Below are 23,059 nucleotides of genomic sequence, written 5' to 3'. Positions count from 1 at the left end.
TGTTCCACAATGACGGGAAAAAGCTTTTATTTTTCTGACAGCAAAAAAACACAACACAGTCATTGAAATTGCGTGAGAAAAATGTATATTACAAATCAAAGTATTGTATGCAAGTACAAGATGTATTGCCGTATTTACCGGACCACAGGAAAATAATGAGGCGCATTGCCGATGAATGGCCTATTTTTGAAGTTTTTTCATACAGAAGGCGCACCGGATTCTAGGGCGCATTGAAAGTCATAATATTACTTTTTTTCTAAATTGAAAACATTTCCTTGTAGTCTACATAACATGTAATGGTGTTTTTTTGGTCAAAATGTTGCATAGATTATGTTTTACAGATCATCTTCAAGCCGCTTTCTGACAATCCTTTCAAGATGCGCCGTTTTGTGGCTCACCTTCGGCAGTGACTTCGCCCTGTCATCTTTGTTGTAGCGGTGTAGCGTGCAAGGACGGGAGTGGAAGAGGTATCAAAAGCTGGAATTAACTGTTTTAATGACATTCAGACTTTACTTCAATCAATAACGGAGCAGCATCTCCTCATCCGGAAACAACACCAGGAATGTGTCCCGTGAAAAACCGTCCGACCGGAACTCTAATAACTAAAGTTCCTTGGGTGAATAATGTAAACTCACTACACCGGTATGTTTTAGCGCTTTCATGGCAAATTTACTGACAGATATAAGTAAGAACTTTACAGTACTTTATATTAGAAATTGCAACAGCTGAGGATGAATGTCCCATAACAATAACATGAAATTACAAATAACAAAAATAAGAACCTTATTGACTACGGCGTTGGTGCGGAGGTGCACACTTTTTCAGGATTCATGCAGATCCCAAATACAGATCAGCAGGTACCAGAAGGTAAGAAAAGTTACTTTTGCAGAATATTGCGAAACAAGACGCCAGATAATATCTTACCATATACACACACTCTAATAATACTCGTATGTGGAAGTACAGTACAATCCATCAAGCAGTGCGGCTTCATAGCTTATCAAAGTGGTACTAAAACATTTTGATAGATTTTTGAGCGCCATGTGTAATGTTCTATATTGTTGGTGTTGTTTACTTGAGACATATTGCAGTCTACACATATCCCTCATTTTTGACTGCCATCTAATGGTCACACTTATCATTACACCATGAACCAAATAAAATAGCTTCGAGATGGGTAAAAGCTCAACCAAAGGAATTCTGTACATTAGGCGCGCCGGATTATAAGGCACACAGTCACAAAGATTTTAAGTGCGCCTTATAGTCTGGAAAATACGGTACTTAGTTTTTGACTACATGTAAGACAATATATTAGATACATTTTATTGTAATACAAATGGTTTGGAAATGGACAGTTGTGTCAAACCACCATCATTTCTATTTTTCTTTCATTTGTTTTTTGCTGAGAGTGGTTTCCGGCTGATCTTTTTACTTTTGTCGTTGTTCTTCTTAGGAGGTTCCGGGTTGGCCTGCATGTGTCTACCGTAGAGACTGAGGAGAGAAAGAAATATAAGATACTTTAAGTATACAGGATTAAAATGAATGCAGTAAATCAGTCTATGGATTACCATACATTAAGTACGGTTTGCACTCTTGCAAAATAGCTGTCGTAGGGTTATTTTACAGAGGTAGGCTGAGATAATATATCAACCACATTGAGTTCAACGCATTTTAAATGAATCAACACTTAAGAATTTCTATAAAACACATTGTGTAATTTTGTGTCTTACAACTATTAAATATTAGAAAATGATGGGAAAAATTGCGCCATTATGAGGTCAGAAAATCTGGATTTCTGTTTTTTTTTACCCCCAGGTAAAAATCACACTCCCTGAAGAGTCTCTTGTTGCTGGTGAACTGTCCCTGGTCCTGGCTGGGAAGGAGCTCTGCGCCTTGGGCCTTTAATCTCTCCAGCTCCCAGAGCCCCACCATAATTGGACTAGGATTCGGTTTCGGCTGCGTATCTGGCAACCTCAGTCATGGAGAGTAAGGGGACTACAGAATTTTGACCGTGATTGCAGTACCATTTCTGGTCACATTATTACATATGGCACCTTTAAGAGTTTCTGTAACTATTAGGGGTGTTGGAAAAAATCGATTCAAATTTGAATCGTGATTCTCACGTTGTGCGATTCAGAATCGATTTTCATTTTAAATCATTTTTTAAAATTTTTTTATCAATCCAACAAAACAATACACAGCAATACCATAACAATGCAATCGAATTCCAAAACCAAACATGACCCAGCAACACTCAGAACTGCAATAAACAGAGCAATTGAGAGGAGACACAAACATAACACAGAACAAACCAAAAGTAGTGAAACAAAAATGAATATTATCAAAAACAGTATCAATATTAGTTATAATTTTAGCTTGGCAGTGATTAAAAATCCCTCATTGACATTATCGTTAGACATTTATAAAAATAAAAAAAAAGGACAATGGTGTCACAGTGGCTTACACTTGCATCGCATCTCATAAGCTTGACAACACACTGTGTCCAATGTTTTCACAAAGATAAAACAAGTCATATTTTGGGTTTGTTTAATAGTTAAAACAAATTTACATTATTGCAATCAATTGATAAAACATTGTCCTTTAAAATTCTAAAAGCTTTTTACAAAAATCTCCCACTCTGCTTGCATGTCAGAAGACTGGGGTAGATCCTGCTGAAATCCTATGTATTGAATGAATACAGAATCCTTTTAAATCGGGAAAAAATCGTTTTTGAATCGAGAATTGTGTTGAATTGGAAAAAAAAAAATCGATTTTGAATCGAATCCTGACCCCAAGAATCGATATTGAATCGAAATGTGGGACACCCAAAGGTTCGCAGCCCTAATAACTATGATATATTACAAAATGGTGCGGAAAAATTGCCTCATCATCAGGTCAGAAAACTCCGATTTCTTTTAATTTCCGACAGTAAAATCACACTCTTGAAGAGTCTCTTGTTGCTGGTGAACTGACCCTGGCTCAGAAGGAGCTCTGCGCCTTGGGCCTTCAGTCTTTCCAGCTCCTAGAGCCCCACCAAGTAAGCCCTCCAAATCAGACCCCCGGCTTTTTTCCTCCTCCTCCTCCTCTCTAGCTCCAGGCGATTGTGTGATCAATTTATTTTTCACCGCCCTCTCATATTTGATCAACAACCACACACCTACACCCTGGATCGAGCCGAAGGGTTTAGAGGTATTACAGAGAAACTAGTAAGGGACATTGTAATATAATTTTGAGCTTGCTTTGAATTGTTGATTCATTTAAAGCTGTTAATAAACAGAGTGTTGAATATATAACATTATGTCCTGTATTTACATGTTCTGATAGTAAATATTAAATAGGGTGTTCTATTTCTTTTTCAATTTAAAGGCAGTGTTTAATGTATAAGTGTGTGTGTGTGCTAGTACATACTATTTGTAGGTCTCAGAGCGAACATATTCAAACACATGGGAGACGCCGAGTTGAAACTGATCGGCAATGGGAGTGACCCATGGATTGTTTTCTGCTTTGAAAACCTGCTTTGGTCCAGTCAGATCCAGATTCCCTGAAGATGATTACAGAAAGCAGATAGGTGGATGCCACACAAAATACACATCCCGTATTTGTTTTCAAACAATTCATAAAACTCTAACATTTTCATATATATAAATAAATGCCCATCCATAATTTTCTACCACATATACAGTCGTGATTAAAAGTTAACATACACTTGTAAAGAACATATTGTCATGGCTGTCTTGAGTTTCCAATAATTTCTACAACTTTTTTTGTGATAGAGTGATTGGAGCACATACTTCAATCCATCCATTTTCTACCGCTTATTCCCTTTTGGGGTCGCGGGGGGCGCTGGCGCCTATCTCAGCTACAATCGGGCAGAAGGCGGGGTACACCCTGGACAAGTCGCCACCTCATCGCAGGGCCAACACAGATAGACAGACAACATTCACACTCACATTCACACACTAGGGCTATTTAATAATATCAAACACAAGGTGCTGTTCGCCTTCCTGTGTTTATTATCCTAATGTATTATTTAGTTTCAGATCATTGCGTTTTTTTGCCCTTCTAAAGACTTAATTTGTTTGTCGTGTCATTGTTGAACTTGGCTTTGAACATGTTTTGTTCGTTCCTTTGACAAACTACACTAAATGCTATACATTTATCGGCCAAAAAGAGGTATCATGAATAGCTTTGTAAAGCACAAGTTAGATTGACCATCATTGATTTGATCAGAGTTCAGTCAGTACCAAGTTCAGGTGGAAGGACAGTCAGTCTGTTGCCTTGGATGTGAAGCTCCTTGAGTTGAACCAATTCCCCAATCTCCTTTGGCAGTGAGATAAGATCGTTATCCCGAAGACTCAACTGGGTAAGAAACAAATAGAAAAATAATTAAGGAAATTTCATGCACACTGTCTTGCTGGTCTTGTATCAACAATCCAGGGTGGTGAAAATAGGCTACAATTTGGCATGATGTGTCTCCCTTGATAAACAGAGGTCATTCACCATTCCCAAACTGGGCTGCCCCGACCCATAGACATCCTCAAAATAATTTTACATAATTTGTAGTGTATTATTTTAAAAGACATGTCTATGTATGCGATATACATCAAACATTGGTATTTTAGCAATGGGGTGGGGTGTTTGCGTCCACATTCTATTTCTTGTAGGAGCTCATTTATTTCTTTCTTATTTAGAGTTTGTTCTTTTTTACATCCCTAAAGTTTGACCGATCTAGCGACAAGGCTATTTTAAGCACTTGTTTTCAAACTTGATCGGCTGGTAAATCTGCTTTGTGTACATTGATGAAATTATTGTGTTTTCGCAAACCAAATAACAACACATGCTTGACCTTGAAGCGGTGTTTGCAAAACTAAAACAAGCAAACCTTACTCTCAACATCAAGAAATGCCACCTGCTTCAAGATCACCTTCCTTGGACACCTAACATCAGGTAAAGAGTGGAAGTAGATCCGGAAAAAATATCTGCAATAACAGCATATCCTCCTCCCACAGACCTGAAGAGTCTTCAAAAGGTTTCTTGGTATGGTCGGCTGGTACCACAAGTTTATCCCCAGGCTGGATGACATTGCAGCTCCCCTAAACCAACTAAAAAAGAAGGATGTTCCCTGGGAGTGGAGTCCTACCTGCCAGGCGGCCTTCGACCACCTCAAATCCCTATTGCAGTCACCACCAGTGCTTGCTGAGCCCCATCCCCAAATCAGTTTCCAGGTTCACTGTGATGCCAGTGACTTGGCCTTCAGTGCGGTCCTGATGCAACGCTTTGAAGGTGAAGAACGGCCAATTGCCTTTGCCTCCGCTACTCCACTATCGAAAAAAAGTGCTTGGCTGTAGTGTGTGGGCAGTTGAGAAGTGGAAACATTTCCTCGAGGGAACAACTTTTGATGTCTTCACGGACCACAGTGCCCTCTCATGGGCATTCAACTGCCCTAAGACTTCGACTCCGAATTACACGGTGGCCGCTGATACTCCAGGGATTCAACTTCAGAGTCCATTACAAAAAGGGTTGCTGCAATGTGGTACCGGATGCACTGTCACGAGCACCCCAATCACCAGAAAGGAAGATTTGACTTGTCTCGAAAACCTACTGTTCAGATCTCCCCAGTACACTGCAAGATCTTGCTGAGGCCCAAAAAACTGATTCAACATGTCTGAAATGTGGACCCTCTTTTGACCAACCTACGCCTGGCCGGATACACTATCAACTTCAGCAAGGGGTGTGGTACCGGGGAGTACCATCTAAGTATGGCGGCTTCAATTACCAGCTGGTAGTGCCATTTGCTCTGGTGCCGCAGTTCCTGGCCTGCTTTCATGACAGTCCATTCGGAGGACATGTGGGGAGAATGAAGACGCTCTTGAAGATTCTGGAAGAAGCTCGGTGGCCGACCGTAAGGAAAGACGTCTGGAGTCACGTCCAAGCAGGGCTGGCCGATATTGCCTTTTTTTAATATCGCAATATTTTTAGGCCATATCGCGATATCCATCCATTTTTTCCATCCATTTTCTACCGCTTATTCCCTTTCGGGGTCGCGGGGGGTGCGTAATGGCCATAGGGATCCTTTGATATGTACATATATATATATATATATATATATATATATATATATATATATATATATATATATATATATAAATAAAACAAATATAGCCAGTCACAATTAACTTGTGCTCAGCTGGGAAAGGAAGTATATATATATATATACTTATGATGTCATCCCTTTACTTAAGATGAACTGTTACAGGCCTATTAAATAATCATGTTGATATTAAAAATATAACTTAAAAGAATGTGGGGATATAAAAGGCATCCGGTGCTATCAGACTGGGCAGAAGAGGAAATAGACGTCACACACCACCCGGAGCCCCTGTCAGCCACAGCGTTTTTGCTACGGAGCCACTTCTTGGAAGGATCCTCATTTTTTTACTGTTTTGTGGACTCACCATTGGCCTGTGGAGAACATGGACAACAGAGACTCTTGCCAGGAGGACTCTGAGTTGGATGCGCAGATGCGGTACCATGAGTACGCAGCTGCGCCATCCAAACATTTGATTGCTTGCTCGTACGTGCGTGCCGCTATGTGCATGTCTCGTACGTAACTTAGGGAACTTTGGGGAACTATATGTGCTGTATGATCTTTGGGGAGGTGAACTGCACTTTGGGCTGTGGGATTGAGTGTGTTGTGCAGGGGTTTGAGTTGTATTGACAGGTTATTTGGATGGGAGGGGGGAGGTGTTTGTTATGTGGGATTAATTTGTGGCATATTAAATATAAGCCTGGTTGTGTTGTGGCTAATAGCTACATTTGACTTGTGTTTATTTATCGTTTTAGTAATTCCCAGCTGAATATCAGGTCCCACCCGTGACTCCTTAAATTGCGTGGTGGCAGCGACATTCTGAGAACTTGGGTGTATTTGTTACAAACTGCGTAGAGTCTGGGTTCTGTTTAAGAGTTCAGTCAGTTTTCTGTGACGGGGAAGAAACATGACTCTACCCATACGTCATTCAATATTGTGGTACACAAATTAAAGTGAATGCTATCAGTCAGGAAAACTATCTGATTTGTTCAACCTGGGAGTTGTTATCACAGAAAAAGTAAGCAACTCGAGTTTTATTTTTATCCATGCCAATTTCCCAGTATGTGTCAAATAACTTACTATTTGCAGCTTTGCCAGCTTCCCAATGTCAGCTGGCAGGACTTCAAAGTCATTGTCACTCAGATACAGAGCACGGAGTGTTGCTGTAAAACAAGCATCACCGTTAATGTGTGTCAATGAAAACAGGTTAATTTTGCAGTTGACATTTTCTTCATGGTTCATAAAAGGCTTTAAACGGGTGAATGTAAAGATTGTACTTGGTTAATGAATACAAAATCTAATGCTGTCAAGTGATTTAAAAACTGTGATTATTGAGATTATGGTATTGATCTAATGTATTTTTTAATCAGAACTAAAAGAAATGATGAGAAAAGACCACCAGAGTGCAGCTGGAATGAACTCCAACACCGCCCGCGACCCCTAGAGGGAAAAGCGGTAGAAAATGAACTGAGGGATCAATAGATTGACTCTCTTATTTTAAAAGCATACTTAGTCCACTATACTTAGTTAACACAATATTTTTATTTGTCTACTACCAGCTTCAAGCTTAATGACATGCAGTACCAACAATTACTTTTTTACATGTTAAAATGCAAAAAAACAAACTAAAAATAGTGTCTTGTCTCTAATAAGAATTGTGAACGATAGGCAAAATTCCAAAAAAAGTGCAATTCCCCTTTAAGTTCACACACCGTTTCAAAAGCACTGATTTGGCACTGGTACCAGAGAATCTGTATATGTAATTACTGTCACACCGCGGTGAGGGATGCCTTGTCTTGGTTTCTTTTGTCTTGTGAATTGCATGTTTTATTTTGAAAAGTAACTCCTTTTGTTTCAGATCACTTGCCCTTCTTCTTGTGTCATCCCTGACCCATAATTGTTTCCACCTGTTTCCCATTACCCTCACGTGTCATATAAGCCCACGCCTCCCCTTGTTCTGTGTCAGATTGTCTCAAGCTTTGTGCCTGTCTTGCGTCCAAGTCCATGCCTTGCCTCGCCCCACGTTTATATTCCTGAATCCTGAATTCCCCCCCTGCTATTTTGAGTTTGACTTTTTCTCCTCCTCAGTAGAGTTATTTTTGTTATTTAGTTTTTCCGACCGAAATAGTGAGTAATTATTTTGTCCTATGATTCTTTCTGCCCTCAATTTTTTGTTAACCTTTATTAGATTAAGTGTAGAAATTTTCATAGTCATTGTTTTCTTCCTCCTGTTGGAACGCTTTATGTAAATCATTTTTTATATCAGATACGGCGCAAATTATAGTTTGTCTTTGTTATTGTGTTTTCCTCCTTTTAGGAGTGATTCTCAGTTGTTCCCCTTTTTTTTGGAACCTTTTTCGCCGACAGTTTTTGTAATTGTAGATAATGTATTACTCTGACTTGGGAGGTGAAAGAGCCGTCCAAATAAAAGCCTAACAAAGTATCCCTACTCTGCGTCTGAGTCCTATCCTTTGTCCAAACCTGACAATTAGGACACTTAAAGCTTTCGGCTGCTCTGCCCCGTGTTGTTTGAATACCTTTGTAATAAATAACTTACTTTTTCCTAGCCTGTGTGTATGACAGTGTTAATTTTGACAGCACCAAAACTAAATATGGTTGGATTTCATTATGGTCCCCATTTTCGTCATGTTTTAGAAAAGTTAATTTTGTCAACATGCATTTGTCTTAATTAGTTCACGACCTATTTCAGTCAGGGGAAATTAGGTTGTTGACGATCGCTAAGACATAAAACATCAGTCAAAGAAATGAACACTGGTGTGTATGGTGTGCATGCATGTACTCACTGAGGTAGAAGAAATTTCCAGGCAGGGAGTTATGGTTCATATTATTGTAGGTGAGGTCCAAAACTTCAAGTGCTGGCAAGGAACCGAAGCCTCTAGGCAAGTTGGAAAGGCGGTTCATTCTGTGCAGAAATCAACATATGAGCCAGTGCTTTGACAAAGACAGTGAACTATCCAAGTAAAAATGAGGACACAGTGTAACTTGTACTGCTGAACCAAAAATATTTGACAAAATAATAACCTCTAATGTGTTGCTGCTGCAACTAGTTTTCTGACAAATATACTACACCGGGGATCCATAATTGCTTCGGGGGCCACATCACCAAAAAGCTAAGGATCGGGGGGCCGGACATTTCCCTTCACTATTATTTTCATTTTTTATAATCCGGAGAACCAGTGTCCTCTACAGTAGACATTGAGTGATTTTGGTCTATTTATTTTGTCAGTTACAAGAGAGCTCTGCTGTTTTTAAGTGCCTACTGCAAAAAAGCTAGTCCCTTTATGACAGCACTCTAGTGTTTTTTAAGAAACTACTGCAAAAATGTGAGTCTCTCATGAGTTGTTTGTACTGAACACAGAGGTCACCAGTTGAATACCTGTTGTTGTTGACTTTGGACTTTATCGGATGCACAACATCAAGGTGGCGGAACAGAGACACGCGGCAGGCTTACACACACATGCATCCATAAAAATATACGCCACACACACATACCACACCCCCAAATCCAAAGCCCTCAACGCAAATCCCATAAGGGTGATGGAAGGATGGGCAGCGTCTGAGAGCTGCGGCCTGCCACCATGACCCCCCCAACCCCTCCCCTCTGTTGCTAGATATCTCAAGATGTACGTTGTAATATGTATATGTGCTTTGCTATGGAGGTTTTTCCCACTCCAGACTGGGCCCCTTTGGGAGCCCAGTCTAGATTGTATTTTTTTACTCATCCTTCCCCAGCGTTTACCTTTTTCACACCTTTTACAAAGCGCTTTGTGGCGCCCCTGTTCTGTAACCTTGTACACTGTTTGTTTGTCTAATCCTGAACGGAGTTGTGCTGAAAACAATCTTTCATTGTACTTGTGCAATGACAATAAAGACCTATTCTATCTTATGCTATCTTAACGTGAATGGTGAAAAGGAGAAGACCTAAAATATAACCTTTAGGAACCCTAATAGTATAACAAAATAAGTTGAGCAAATAACTAGATTTAGACTTACATTTTATTGTTATTCAAAATTAAACTTTACAGTACAAATAAGAACGAAATTTCGTTGCATTAGCTCTTGGTAGTGCAAGATAAAAAAAAGCAATAAGGTGCAGATATAAATAAATAGATTACTGTACAGAATATTGCACTTTTGCATATGCATCCAGGTTTATGGATGTATGTTATATTGTCTTTTTATTCCAGCGAGTTAATCCATTTTGGGGGGAGTTGAGGGGATAATTTAATTATGATGTGTTCAGGAGTCCTACGGCCTGAAGAAGCTGTTCCAGAAACTGACTGTATCTGAAGTAAACAAGCTAAAACAACAACTTAGTTACATATCTCACATTGCGAAATGTAATTTTAACTGCCAAAAAGGAGAGGATTTAAAGGTGTGCCTTGAAGAACGCCTCAGTTTATGTGGATCACAAGTTTGGACCCCGATGTTCTGTTTTCTAGCAAGGTTCAAATGTCAATGCGAGGATCTGCTCATGTGTTTACAGTGATCCAAGTTTCTCTATACAACAGGGGCACTCTAGTGTTTTTAGGAATTTGCTGCTAAAATGTTTGTCTCCCAAGTTTTGCACAGAACTCGGGGGCTGGTATGGGGTCATTCCCGAGCTGGATTTGCCCCCTGGGAAGCTAGTTGTGTAGATCATGCTATTACACTGCAACATTGGACATTGGACCTTCCCACCACCACCAGCACCCTCCACCACTGAGAGGAACAAGCGGTAGAAAATAGATGGATGGATGGACTCACGACACAGTATGTAGTACACGCCTTTAGGGACTGACAAGTAAATCTGTAAATTTTGAGCAAGACTATTTAAAAAACATGCTATAATCAAGGAAAACATCTCTGACTTAGAAACTAATTGCCAATTTGTCTAATAATTATATGCTAGCAAGTCAGTACTTGGGGCACAACCCATTTGTAATCGTGTGATCAGATTTGAACACTATTATGTGTACACATGCTATCTGTGTTGGCCCTGCGATGAGGTGGCGACTTGTCAAGGGTGTACCCCGCCTTCCGCCCGATTGTAGCTGAGATAGGCGCCAGCGCCCCCCGCGACCCCAAAAGGGAATAAGCGGTAGAAAATGGATGGATGGGTGGATGTTAGAATAATCATGTATATAAATTATCACACAACTTTAGTATGCTTAAAGTCTGTTGCTATAGTTATTAGCTATTGTGCTCAAGTTAGACTTTTGTATCCGTGCAAAGACGTAACTTCTTGTCTGAGGGGTGGCCTCAGCCGCAGATGTTATTTTTGTTTTAGCCCGCTAACAGCCAAGGACTTCAAGGACCTCAACGCAGATAAGACGACAGCACGCAGACAAAGCGGAGACAAGGCGAAATCACAAAGCCCCCAGCAGATTCCGTAACGTATTGTGCGTCCTGGACCTGCTTTGCATGATATATGTGAACACTCCTTTTAGAGGGATGCCTCAGTGATGTTGACTGTGGAATTCCTGAATAAATAGAGGGGCGCGGGAGCTGAACCTTAGAGCGTAGGGCGAGACTGTGACTAAGTGTGCAACTCCATGCGTTTTCCTCATGAGCTAAATTGAACTCTGTCTCTGCATGGTTCCTTGCTTCTTGTCTGTTTAATAGACATCATCTGTGTTTGAACCTGACAACACATTTTTAACCATTCCCAAATATTATTACAGTATTATTAAATTACTTTTATTGTCTCATGCTGTTATGGCACATTTAGATCTGGCAGAGGCATTTGACACTTATGAACACAAATTGTGTAGGTCTTAAAGGCATTGTGCGAAAGTGCTTCAAATCTTATCTGACAGACGGGTCTTTCGCTGTCAACCTTGGACATTTTTCTTCTAAAATAAAAAAAGCCTATTGATCAATTTCGGGTCTGGTATTATTATTCTCCCTTTACATGCTGCCACTGAGATCAATAAAAAAAAACATCAAATCCTTTTCATTTATTTGCCTAAAAGTGTTTTGGCAGTGTGACATACCCAAGATTAAGGCATTTCAACTTCTGAAGACTACTAATTTGAGTTGGCAGCTCTTCAATCTGGTTGTTGAACATGTTCAGGACCTCCAGATTTTTCAGCTCTGAGATGTTAGCAGGAACCACTGGAAAAGAAAAATAAATGAGAAAACATGAATAAATTGTATTATTTACACAGACATGGAGAATGGCAAATACCCAGTGTTTCCTATACATTCATTTACTTTTGGGGGCCTGCCAAAAATAAATGTAGGGCCCCCACAGGTTAAAAATCCCCAAAACAAAACCACCTTCCTGGTGATATACAGTACGTGCTTCCATCTTCTGGCAATCATGACTCAAAATATTGACTCCATTATTCGTCTTAAAATTGGACGTTAGGTTTGAGCAACAGACAAATGTATTCCCCTACCACAAGTTATCTGCTAACAATACCTAATCACTTTTGCTTTGGTTGATGCACTTGGCCGAGTAAACCCAACAATCTGCCTTTCAAAACCACAGTAAAGAGGCAGCAGTTTTAAATATTTTAAACGACATCAGGTGAAATTTAGATAATAAAAAGCTTATACAGTTGGTTCTGCTGGATCTAAAAACCACTTTTGATGCAGTACGTCAGTCGAGTTTTGAGAAAATGAAAGGATTTTAAGTGCACCTTATAGTCCGAAAAATGTTATTCTTTTTTCCGTTTTTGGTCCTGAAAAAAATATTTAAAAACGAGCTGTTACTTTTGGTTATATTTTGATACATGAATGAACGAACGTTACACAGACTCATTTGCAGAAGAATATCCAAATAGTAAGTAGTTCAATAGCCGCAGCCCTTTATTAAAATTTAAATAATAAAAAAGAACATTGCACTAAACATACTTAAAATCATTTTATGTGGCTTACCTGTGAGCTTGTTGTGGCTGAGGACCAACTGAGTGATGTTGGACAAAGTGACTGAGAAGACAAGGAACAAACAATGAGCTTTTTCATTTCTTAACAAAAGCTGTAGGGGGGGACTGATCACATGATGAGTGAGACCAAACATAGTAAACATTGCAATGTTTTCGTGGTCAAATACCCGAGTTTGTCAATTCCATTTTCCAGAGAAGAAAAATATTTTGTCAATGGGTCGTGATCAAACTGGCATTAAAAACCTCGAAAGGCTTAGTTGGCCATATGCGTGGACAGCATCTTTTACCTCGTATTTCCAAAATTGTGTACACTACTGAATTGGGGTCTTATGGCCACTTATGTGGACACTTATACTACTATCTGGTGGTGTCAGAAGAGTATAACATACAATGGAATTTGGAAAAATAAAAGTGATAAAATAAGAATTAGCATGTCACTAAACATGAAGTACACATTTGTGTACTTATGGACTAAGTACATCATATCAAAAGATGATACTTAATTTTTATTCTAATTAGGGTCCAATAAGCCGAAATAGCAAAGAGAAATAAAAAAAAAAAGCATGTAAACAAACAGCTAATTAGGCTAATTAAAGAGGCTAATTAAAGACATTCATCCATCTCGCCGAATAGATAACGCGTAAGTGCACAATAATTGCATAATAATTTCAAAAATCCTGAATCCAAACGGTGATCCATATGACCCCAAACATCTAATCACTTGTTTCTTACCTCATTTCTGACATTTCATGAAAGTTTAATCCAAATCCACAGATAACTTTTTGAACTACTGCATATTGCTAACTACTAAGCGCTAACTCACAAACAAAGAGACAAACCCCAGTGAATACGTAACCTTTTTACAAGCAGGGAATACGGATAGGCCTAAAATCTATATTGCGATAAATATTGCAGCCTCCTGCGATAACAATATATTACTTGGAATCTAAATGATATTAGAACTAGAGATGTCCGATAATGGCTTTTTTGTCCAACTCTTAATTACCTATTCTGATATCAATCAATACTGATATATACAGTTGTAGAATTAACACATGATTATGCCTAATTTTGTTGTGATGCCCCGCTGGATGCATTAAACAATGTAACAAGGTTTTCTAAAATGAATCAACTCAAGTTATGGAAAAAAAAATGCCAACATAGCACTGCCATATTTATTATTGAAGTCACAAAGTGCATTATCTTTTTTAACATATCTCAAAACAACAGCTTGGAATTTGGAACATGCACTCCCTGAGAGAGCATGAGGAGGTTGAGGTGGGCGGGGTTGAAAATATATACACTCCCCACCCCTATGAATAACAACACCCCTTTAAAATAGTCCAAATAGGCCACATTTATAGCACATTTATAGCAGCATATTACGAATACACTACCATTGGACCGGTTTATGCGTACTTAATTATATTTTTATTTTCTTAAACATGGCATAATTTATGAAAATTGACTAGAACCAATTTTTTTTTTTAAACATGGTATAATATATGAAAATTGACTAGAAACACATTTTTTTAGTTTTTTTAAACATGGCATAATGTATTAAAATGGACTAGAACCAATTTTAATTTTTTTTTTTTAAACATGGCATAATAAAGGGGTCGGGAACCTTTTTGGCTGAGAGAGCCATGAAAGCCAAATATTTTTAAATGTATTTCCGTGAGAGCCATATAATATTTTTTTAACACTGAATACAACTAAATGCGTGCATTTTAAAGTACGACCAACATTTTTAGAGTATAGTAAGTCTCTTATTCTTTTTAATGACATTGTTATTCTTAAGCTAACCAATAATAAATAAAATACTTCGTACCCTTAATGGGACTTCTTGAACAGGTGCGGTAGAATAACGGATGGATGGATTACAATGCATGAGCATGTTTTATTTTTTGAATGTTATTTTTAACACCGTGATTACCAGCGGAATTATTCATTACTTATCGTGTTAAGCAATGTCTGCTAAGATTTATCTGAGAGCCAGATGCAGTCATCCAAAGAGACAGATCTGGCTCAAGAGCCATAGGTTCCCTACCCCTGGCATAATATATAAAAAATTAACTAGAAACAAATTTTAAAATGTTTTAAACATGGCATAATATATGAAAATTGACTAGAAACATTTTTTTTTAAACATGGCATATCAATCCATCCATTTTCTACCGCTTATTCCCTTTTGGGGTCGCGGGGGGCGCCGGCGCCTATCTCAGCTGCAATCGGGCGGAAGGCGGGGTACACCCTGGACAAGTCGCCAACACAGATAGACAGACAACATTCACACTCACATTCACACACTAGGGCCAATTTAGTGTTGCCAATCAACCTATCCCCAGGTGCATGTCTTTGGAAGTGGGAGGAAGCCGGAGTACCCGGAGGGAACCCACGCATTCACGGGGAGAACATGCAAACTCCACACAGAAAGATCCCGAGCCTGGATTTGACCCCAGGACTGCAGGAACTTCGTATTGTGAGGCAGACGCACTAACCCCTATTCCACCGCGAAGCCCCCCAAAAAAAGCCCAAAAAACATGGCATAATATATGAAAATTGACTAGAATAAATTTTTAATTTTTTTTTAAAACATGGCATAATATATGAAAATTGACTAGAACCAAATGTTTATTTTTTTTAAACATGGCATAATATATGAAAATTGAATAGAACCAAATTTAGTTTTTTTTTTAAAACATGGCATAATATATGAAAATTGACTAGAACCAAATGTTTATTTTTTTTTAAACATGGCATAATATATGAAAATTGACTAGAACCAAATTTTTATTTATTTTTATAAACATGTCCTAATATGTTAAAATTGACTAGAAACCAATTTTTTTTAAAACATGGCATAATAAATGAAAATTGACTAACACCAAATGTTTTATTTTTGTTAAACATGGAATAATATATGAAAATTGACTACAACCAAAATGTTAGACTATCTTTTCAGATGTAGTCGAACTTGGCCCAGGTAATAATGCATTCTTTCAGCATATATTTGTTTTTGTCACTCTTTTTTTCTAAAACGCAGGGGCGTGTTTTAGCACTGAAATAGTTTTTGGTGCTCAAAACATTTTTTTTTAAATTAATGAATAAATGCGTTCTTACACAATCCTGGTATATCCAACATGTTCGAAATGCCCCTGTCGCACATCTCCACTTCGGGGAGGTTTTTTTCTCGAGTCTCGTCTACAATTTTCTTCAGTGACTTGGACATTTTGTCTGAGGGGCAGAAAGACAAAATATGTTCAAACTCGCGTCGAGGAAAGTCATCCCAACATTTATCACCATATAGAAAAGTGGGAGTAGAGTTATTAAGGACGCCTTACCTCGGTTGAAGAGGGAGTGACAATAATAAGACTTCAAGCTCGGGCTGCGCCAGGCTTGTGTATGAAAAGCAACATACCAAAAAAGGATATAGCGTTCAATCCACAGGGAGAGAGAGCTTTTTCTTCTTTTTCTACATTGGAACTAAGTGGCGCTACTGCCACCTTTTGGTTACTGTCGGAACCTCTGCAGTGCGTTGCCAGATGGGAAACATACCGCACTGTCTGGCAAGCTACAAACCCCGTTTCCATATGAATTGGGAAACTGTGTTAGATGTAAATATAAACGGAATACAATGATTTGCAAATCATTTTAAACCCATATTCAATTGAATGCAATACAAAGACAACATATTTGATGTTCAAACTGATACTTTTTTTTTTGTGCAAATAATCATTAACTTTAGAATTTGATGCCAGCAACACGTGACAAAGAAGTTGGGAAAGGTGGCAATAAATACAAAAAAAGTTGAGGGATGCTCATCAAACACTTATTTGGAACATCCCACAGGTGTGCAGGCTAATTGGGAACGTGGGTGCCATGATCGGGTATAAAAACAGCTTCCCATAAAATTCTCAAGTCTTTCACAAGAAAGGATGGGGGCGAGGTACACCCCTTTGTCCACAACTGCGTGAGCAAATAGTCAAACCGTTTAAGAACGACGTTTCTCAAAGTGCAATTGCAAGAAATTTAGGGATTTCAACAATTACGGTCCATATCCCATCCATCCATTTTCTACCGCTTATTCCCTTTCGGGGTCGCGGGGGGCGCTGGCGCCTATCTCAGCTACAATCGGGCGGAAGGCAGGGTACACCCTGGACAAGTCGCCACCTCATCGCAGGGCCAACACAGATAGACAGACAACATTCACACTCACATTCACACACTAGGGCCAATTTAGTGTTGCCAATCAACCTATCCCCAGGTGCATGTCTTTCATAAAAAGGTTCAGAGAATCTGGAGAAATCCCTCCACGTAAGCGGCATGGCCGGAAACCAACAATGAATGACCGTGACCTTCAATCCCTCAGACGGCACTGTATCAAAAACTAACATCAATCTCTAAAAGATATCACCACATGGGCTCAGGAACACTTCACAAAACCACTGTCACTAAATACAGTTGGTCGCTACATCTGTAAGTGCAAGTTAAAGCTGTACTATGCAAAGCGAAAGCCATTTATCAACAACATCCAGAAATGACGCCGGCTTCTCTGGGTTAGAGATCATCTAAGATGGACTGATGCAAAGTGGAAAAGTATTCTGTGGTCTGACGAGTACACATTTAAAATTGTTTTTGGAAATATTCGACATCATGTCATCCAAACCAAAGGGGAAGCGAACCATCCAGACCGTTATCGACGCAAAGTTCAAAAGCCAGCATCTGTGATGGTATGGGGGTGCATTAGTGCCCAAGGCATGGGTAACTTACACATCTGTCACGGCACCATTAGTGCTGAAAGGTACATACAGGTTTTGGAACAACATATGCTGCCATCCAAGCGCCGTCTTTTTCATGGACGCCCCTGCTTATTTCAACAAGACAATGCCAAGCCACATTCAGCACGTGTTACAAGAGCATGGCTTCGTAAAAAAAAAAAGAGTGCGGGTACTTTCCTGGCCCGCCTGCAGTCCAGCTCTGTCTCCCATCGAAAATGTGTGGTGCATTATGAAGCGTAAAATATGACAACTGTGACCCCGGACTGTTGAATTGATTGATTGATTGATACTTTTATCAGTAGATTGCGCAGTTCAGTACATATTTCGTACAATTGACCACTAAATGGTAACACCCGAATAAGTTTTTAAACTTGTTTAAGTCGGGGTCCACGTTAGTCAATTCATGGTAGAACTGAAGCACTACATAAAACAAAAATGGGAAAGAATTCCACTTTCAAAGCTTCAACAATTAGTTTCCTCAGTTCCCAAACGTTTATTGAGTGTTGTTAAAAGAAAAGGTGATGTAACACAGAGATGAACATTCCCTTTCCTAACTACTTTGGCACGTGTTGCAGCCTTGAAATTCTCAGTTATTTGCAAAAAAATAAAAAATAAACTTTGAGTTTGAACATCTAATATCTTGTCTTTGTCGTGCATTCAACTGAATATGGGTTGAAAATGATTTGCAAATCATTGTATTTCGTTTATATTTACATCCAACACAATTTCCCAACTCATATGGAAACGGGGTTTGTATTTTGATGTGCACAGCACGGTGCTCAATGGGTTAGTGCATGTGCCTCACAATACGAAGGTCGTGAGTAGTCCTGGGATCAATCCCGGGCTCGGGATCTTCCTGTGTGGAGTTTGCATGTTGTCCCCGTGACTACGTGGGTTCCCTCCGGGTACTCCGGCTTCCTCCCACTTCCAAAGAAATGCACCTGGGGATAGGTTGATTGGCAACACTAAATTGGCCCTCGTGTGTGAATGTGAGTGTGAATGTTGTCTATTTGTGTTGGCCCTCCGATGAGGTGGCGACTTGTCCAGGGTGTAACCCGCCTTCCGCCCGATTGTAGCTGAGATAGGCTCTGACGCCCCCCGCGATCCCGATTGGGAATAAGCGGTAGAAAATCGATGGATGGATTTTGATTAATGCTAGGGGCAGCACGGTGTGACAGGGGTTAGTGAATGTGCCTCACAATACAAAGGTCCTGAGTAGTCCTGGGTTCAATCCTGGGCCTGGGACCTTTCTGTGTGGAGTTTGCATGTTCTCCCCGTGACTGCGTGGGTTCCCTCCGGGTTTTCGGGCTTCCTCCCACCTCCAAAAACATGCACCTGGAGATAGGTTGATTGGCAAGACTAAATTGGCCCTAGTGTGTGAATGTTGTCTGTCTATCTGTGTTGGCCCTGCGATGAGATGGCGACAATGTGTACTCTGCCTTCCGCCCGAATGCAGCTGAGATAGGCTCCAGCAAACAAGTTGAAAAACTTATTCAGGTGTTACCATTTAGTGGTCAATTGTATGAAAAATATACTGTGCAATCTACTATTAAAATTTTAAATCAATCAAACTTGACAACTCATCGACTGGTTCTCACTCAGGAGCGATTGCTCCAGTCTTAATTTACTGGATGTAAGTCTTGCTTTTTAAAGCAGCCAATTTTTTAACACTGAACTTCTTTTACACAAAATTTTAATACACTCATTTTTTCTACACTGATTTTTTTTTTACATTCAATTTTTATACACTGAATTTTTTTTCAATTAAATTGTCATCATTTGTTGTAAAAAATTCCGTTTACAGAATTCAAAAGCAAACAAATCAGTCTCATAAATACAGTGTCAAAAAAACGCTTTCGTAATAAAGACACTGCGATGAGGTGGCGACTTGTCCAGGGTGTACGCTGCGTTCCACTCGATTGTAGCTGAGATAAGCACCAGCGCCCCCCTCGACACCGAAGGGAATAAGCGGCAGAAAATGGATGGATGGTTGGAATAAAGACACAAATTAACCTCCATACTTCACAACTCAAGATTCCATCCATCCATCCATCCATCCATTTTCTACCGCTTGTCCCGTTCAGAGTCAGGTGGGGCGCTGGAGCCTATCTCAGCTGCATTTGGGCAGAAGGCGGTGTACACCCTGGACAAGTCGCCACCTCATCACTTCCGGTAAATTAAGACTGGAGCAATCGAACCCGTCTCAGAACCAGCCAATGAGGTGTCAAGCTTGAAGTCACGTGAATGCTTTAGAAATAAAGACACAAATTAACCGCCATAAGAAACTGCAAAAAAGTAAGAAAATAGAATTATCAGTACAATAATTCTCCAAATCCCATTTGTATCATTCAATACATTTTTAGCAAACACAGCCTTATGTTGTGCATTGTCTGACATGCCACTTTACAGCCAGGTGGGGGCGCTTTTTTCCCAGTGTCAGCTTTGTTTGGTAAAAAGTGCAACTGTGTTATATACTTCACAGACAATGGTGTGGTGTCTTACTTTAACATTTGGTCCTAAGTAACATCAAATGGAATATGTGTAATAATTAATTTCCTGTCTGGAAACACTGACCGTGTCACTCAGTTGTGGCCTCCTTTATCGCAACAAAGTGTGGTTAGTGAGGAAGGAAGGGGGCCTCGAATCCTCGTCAAGCTGTGAGGATTTGAGAGCTGAAAGGAGTATGTCTCAGTGGTGGTCAAGGAAAACAAAGTTATTGCTTGATGTACTTTGTGTCAGTTTTACTCTACATGTGAAAGCACAATATTTCATAAATAAATAATTGGATTGACAATATTGATCATTCTTACTGGTCAGTCTTGGATTAGTCCATTCATCATTTATTTCCAAAGCAGAGACAGCAAACAACATCCTTGAGGCTCCAACAGAGGACCTCAAAGGACGGTTCTCCATTAGAGGGTGTGGACTAGCTCCCTAAAGTCTCTGGACAGCTTTCCATCAAGTCGATGGAGGAAGACAAAGGTGAAATTCCCTCTAACAAAAGCAGAGAAGATGACTATGGAATGAAGATGGTTAGATCCAGAGGAGTCTGATTTACCTATGATTCTTGCAGTCTAATTGTTTACCATGAATTGATTAACGTGGACCTCGAAGTTGAAAAATGTATTCGGGTGTTACCATTTAGTGATCAATTGTACGGAATATGTACTGTACCGTGCAATCTACTAATAAAAGTCTCAATCAATCAATCAATGGACATTAAACCCTCTCCTTGAGAGGGAGGAGAGTAGAATACCTGCTGATACCCCGCATACAGCGGGTGTGTCAACAGGATAGTTTGTGTTCACCATGTCTTTGTAGAATATTTGTTTTATATTTGTGTGTCCAGACCAGGGGCGGTTCTAGGCATGCTTATATGAGGGGGCAGTCAGAAATATGAAGGGGGCATCATGTGTACACATCATGCTCCAGCACTTTTTTTTCTGTGCTTATAGTAATGATGCTTTCTTCATTGAAATGGGTCTTTAGCTATGTCCAACCCCAACCTGGAGTAGTGGATTGCACTTTGTCAGGCCTCTACCTTCACACCTGTCCAACTTGGGTGTCCCACCTGAAGACTAAGCTCCTGCTGGTATAGCTCTTACGGTCACTGAGGCATGCAAACCCCCTGAATACAATAAGGTGGCAATCCCTCAGGGGGGGAAACATTAACAGTGCTGCCATATTTCCGACAGGGGAAACAGAAGCAGGCGTCTCGCACCCCAGAATACTCTAGCCATGGTCGTGTGCAGTACCAGGCAGGATTGAATGATCTTAATGTTGTACCAAATGCACGCTTTGGGTAGCCACCCAGTATTAGCTGAGATGGTGCGTGGCCATTTAAGTCACTGGGTAGCTGAGCAGGCTGCTTTGGGGGAGCGCTTGTTGGGGGGACGGAGGGAGCTGGTGCAGGAGAAACAGTGCTTGCTGGTGCTAAAGGTGCAGTATTGATAGCTGCTGTCCCTGATGTACTAGCAGTAGCATCATTGCTACTACTACATGCAGGAGCAGGACTAGACTTTTTAAATGCTCTGAAAAATGGATGCATTATAGAGCATTAACTTTCTCTTTGTGAGCTGCTGGAAGCTGGAGCAGAAAATAAGTAAGCTTGAACAACAACAGAAAAAACCTTCTGTGATTACATGACGAAAAACAACAACAGCACAGGACTACAGCCTGGGGCGGGGCTTTACGTAGGGGTCTGTCAGACACAGGTCACTTGTCTTCAGTTTGTCACATGCAGTGGACGTGGGCACACATTTGGGCACAAAATTCATTCACTCCAATGTATGTGTGTTGCCCACTTGCTTGTAAATTGATGAAAACGGCTGTGTTTTTGTTTTTAGGTGTCTTGGTCATATCAAATGAAACTTATAATTTGTTTATTAAAAAATGTAGATTGAAACATTAAAGGTTGACTATGTAGAATTACAAAAAAAACAACAGAAAAAGAATTCCAGCAGTCGATTGCCTGACCGTTGCTAAGTAAAACGGGCCGTTGCTAGGGACTCCGCTCTGAACAGAGGACAGCAGAGGAGGACTGCTATGCCTTATGTTTCATTTTTACCGTCATTAACAGCATCATCAATGACTTGTAGCTGGTTACAGGGACAGTGGAGGCTCTCTGCCTTCCAAACCACTGCTGCTCAAAGCCTCCGCTGTCACTGCTCTCGTCAAGTTGTAAAAAAAAAAAAAAAAAAAAAGGAACTCCGCAGCACCGAAAGTCCGCGACGATAAACGTGTTTATGACAGATATGACTACACAAATACACCCATCCTAACAAGTATATGATAAATGTAGACAACTTTTCCTTTTCTTTTACTTTCATAATGCAACAGTGATTGGATGTTTACTGAGGGCTGAGGGGTGTGTGCGGGTGTGTGTCTGCTGCGCAGCCTGTGGAATGGTGAATACACGCACAGCGGAGGGAGGGATGAGAGGGAAGCCGACACTACTATATCGCGTGTGTCCCTTTTTCGGCGGATTTTTCCGCTAGTGCAGATAATTGTGTCAACTTGTAATGTAGTAATTTTGTGAGTTTATTAAAATTTGATTTCTCAAATTTTGATTTGAGGGGGCAAGACATTTATTTAAGGGGGCTCTGCCCCCTCTTGCCCCTGCGTAGAGCCGGCCATGGTCCAGACTAGGGATTGTTTTGTCCCAATACCTATATTTTTGGTACCGGTACCAAAATGTATTTGGATACTTTGATACTTTCCTAGGGCATCACGGTGTAACAGGGGTTACTGCATGTGCATCACAATACAAAGGTACTAATTAGTCCTGAGTTCAATCC

At 40.0% G+C, this 23,059-nt stretch overlaps 1 protein-coding gene across 1 annotated transcript; it reads right to left on the bottom strand.

Moving 5' to 3' along the window:
• Nucleotides 1-10: 10 nt before the first annotated feature.
• Nucleotides 11-16,478, bottom strand: rsu1 (Ras suppressor protein 1). Its single transcript, XM_061922285.1, has 9 exons — nt 16,326-16,478; nt 16,105-16,218; nt 12,974-13,024; nt 12,085-12,205; nt 8,893-9,011; nt 7,169-7,251; nt 4,245-4,359; nt 3,409-3,541; nt 11-1,491 (listed from the first exon to the last, which is right to left on the bottom strand). Exons 2-9 carry the CDS (start codon nt 16,211-16,213, stop codon nt 1,389-1,391), a joined length of 834 nt encoding a protein of 277 aa, XP_061778269.1. The 5' UTR covers nt 16,214-16,218; nt 16,326-16,478; the 3' UTR covers nt 11-1,388.
• Nucleotides 16,479-23,059: the final 6,581 nt, after the last annotated feature.

Source organism: Nerophis ophidion, linkage group LG15 (assembly GCF_033978795.1).
Source record: "Nerophis ophidion isolate RoL-2023_Sa linkage group LG15, RoL_Noph_v1.0, whole genome shotgun sequence".
Taxonomy (NCBI): domain Eukaryota; kingdom Metazoa; phylum Chordata; class Actinopteri; order Syngnathiformes; family Syngnathidae; genus Nerophis; species Nerophis ophidion.
Note: the sequence above shows the minus strand (reverse complement) of the source record. Positions and strands in the feature narration are given on the sequence as shown.

Bases quoted from the DNA above. Each gene is read 5' to 3' on its own strand.
- rsu1 (XM_061922285.1), bottom strand. From the start codon at position 16,213: ATGTCCAAGTCACTGAAGAAAATTGTAGACGAGACTCGAGAAAAAAAC. The intron at 12,206-12,973 runs GTAAGCCACATA...TTTCTTTTCCAG, and splicing joins CAGCCACAACAAGCTCACAG to TGGTTCCTGCTAACATCTCA. The intron at 7,252-8,892 runs GTGAGTACATGC...CTTGTTTTACAG, and splicing joins TGGAAATTTCTTCTACCTCA to CAACACTCCGTGCTCTGTAT.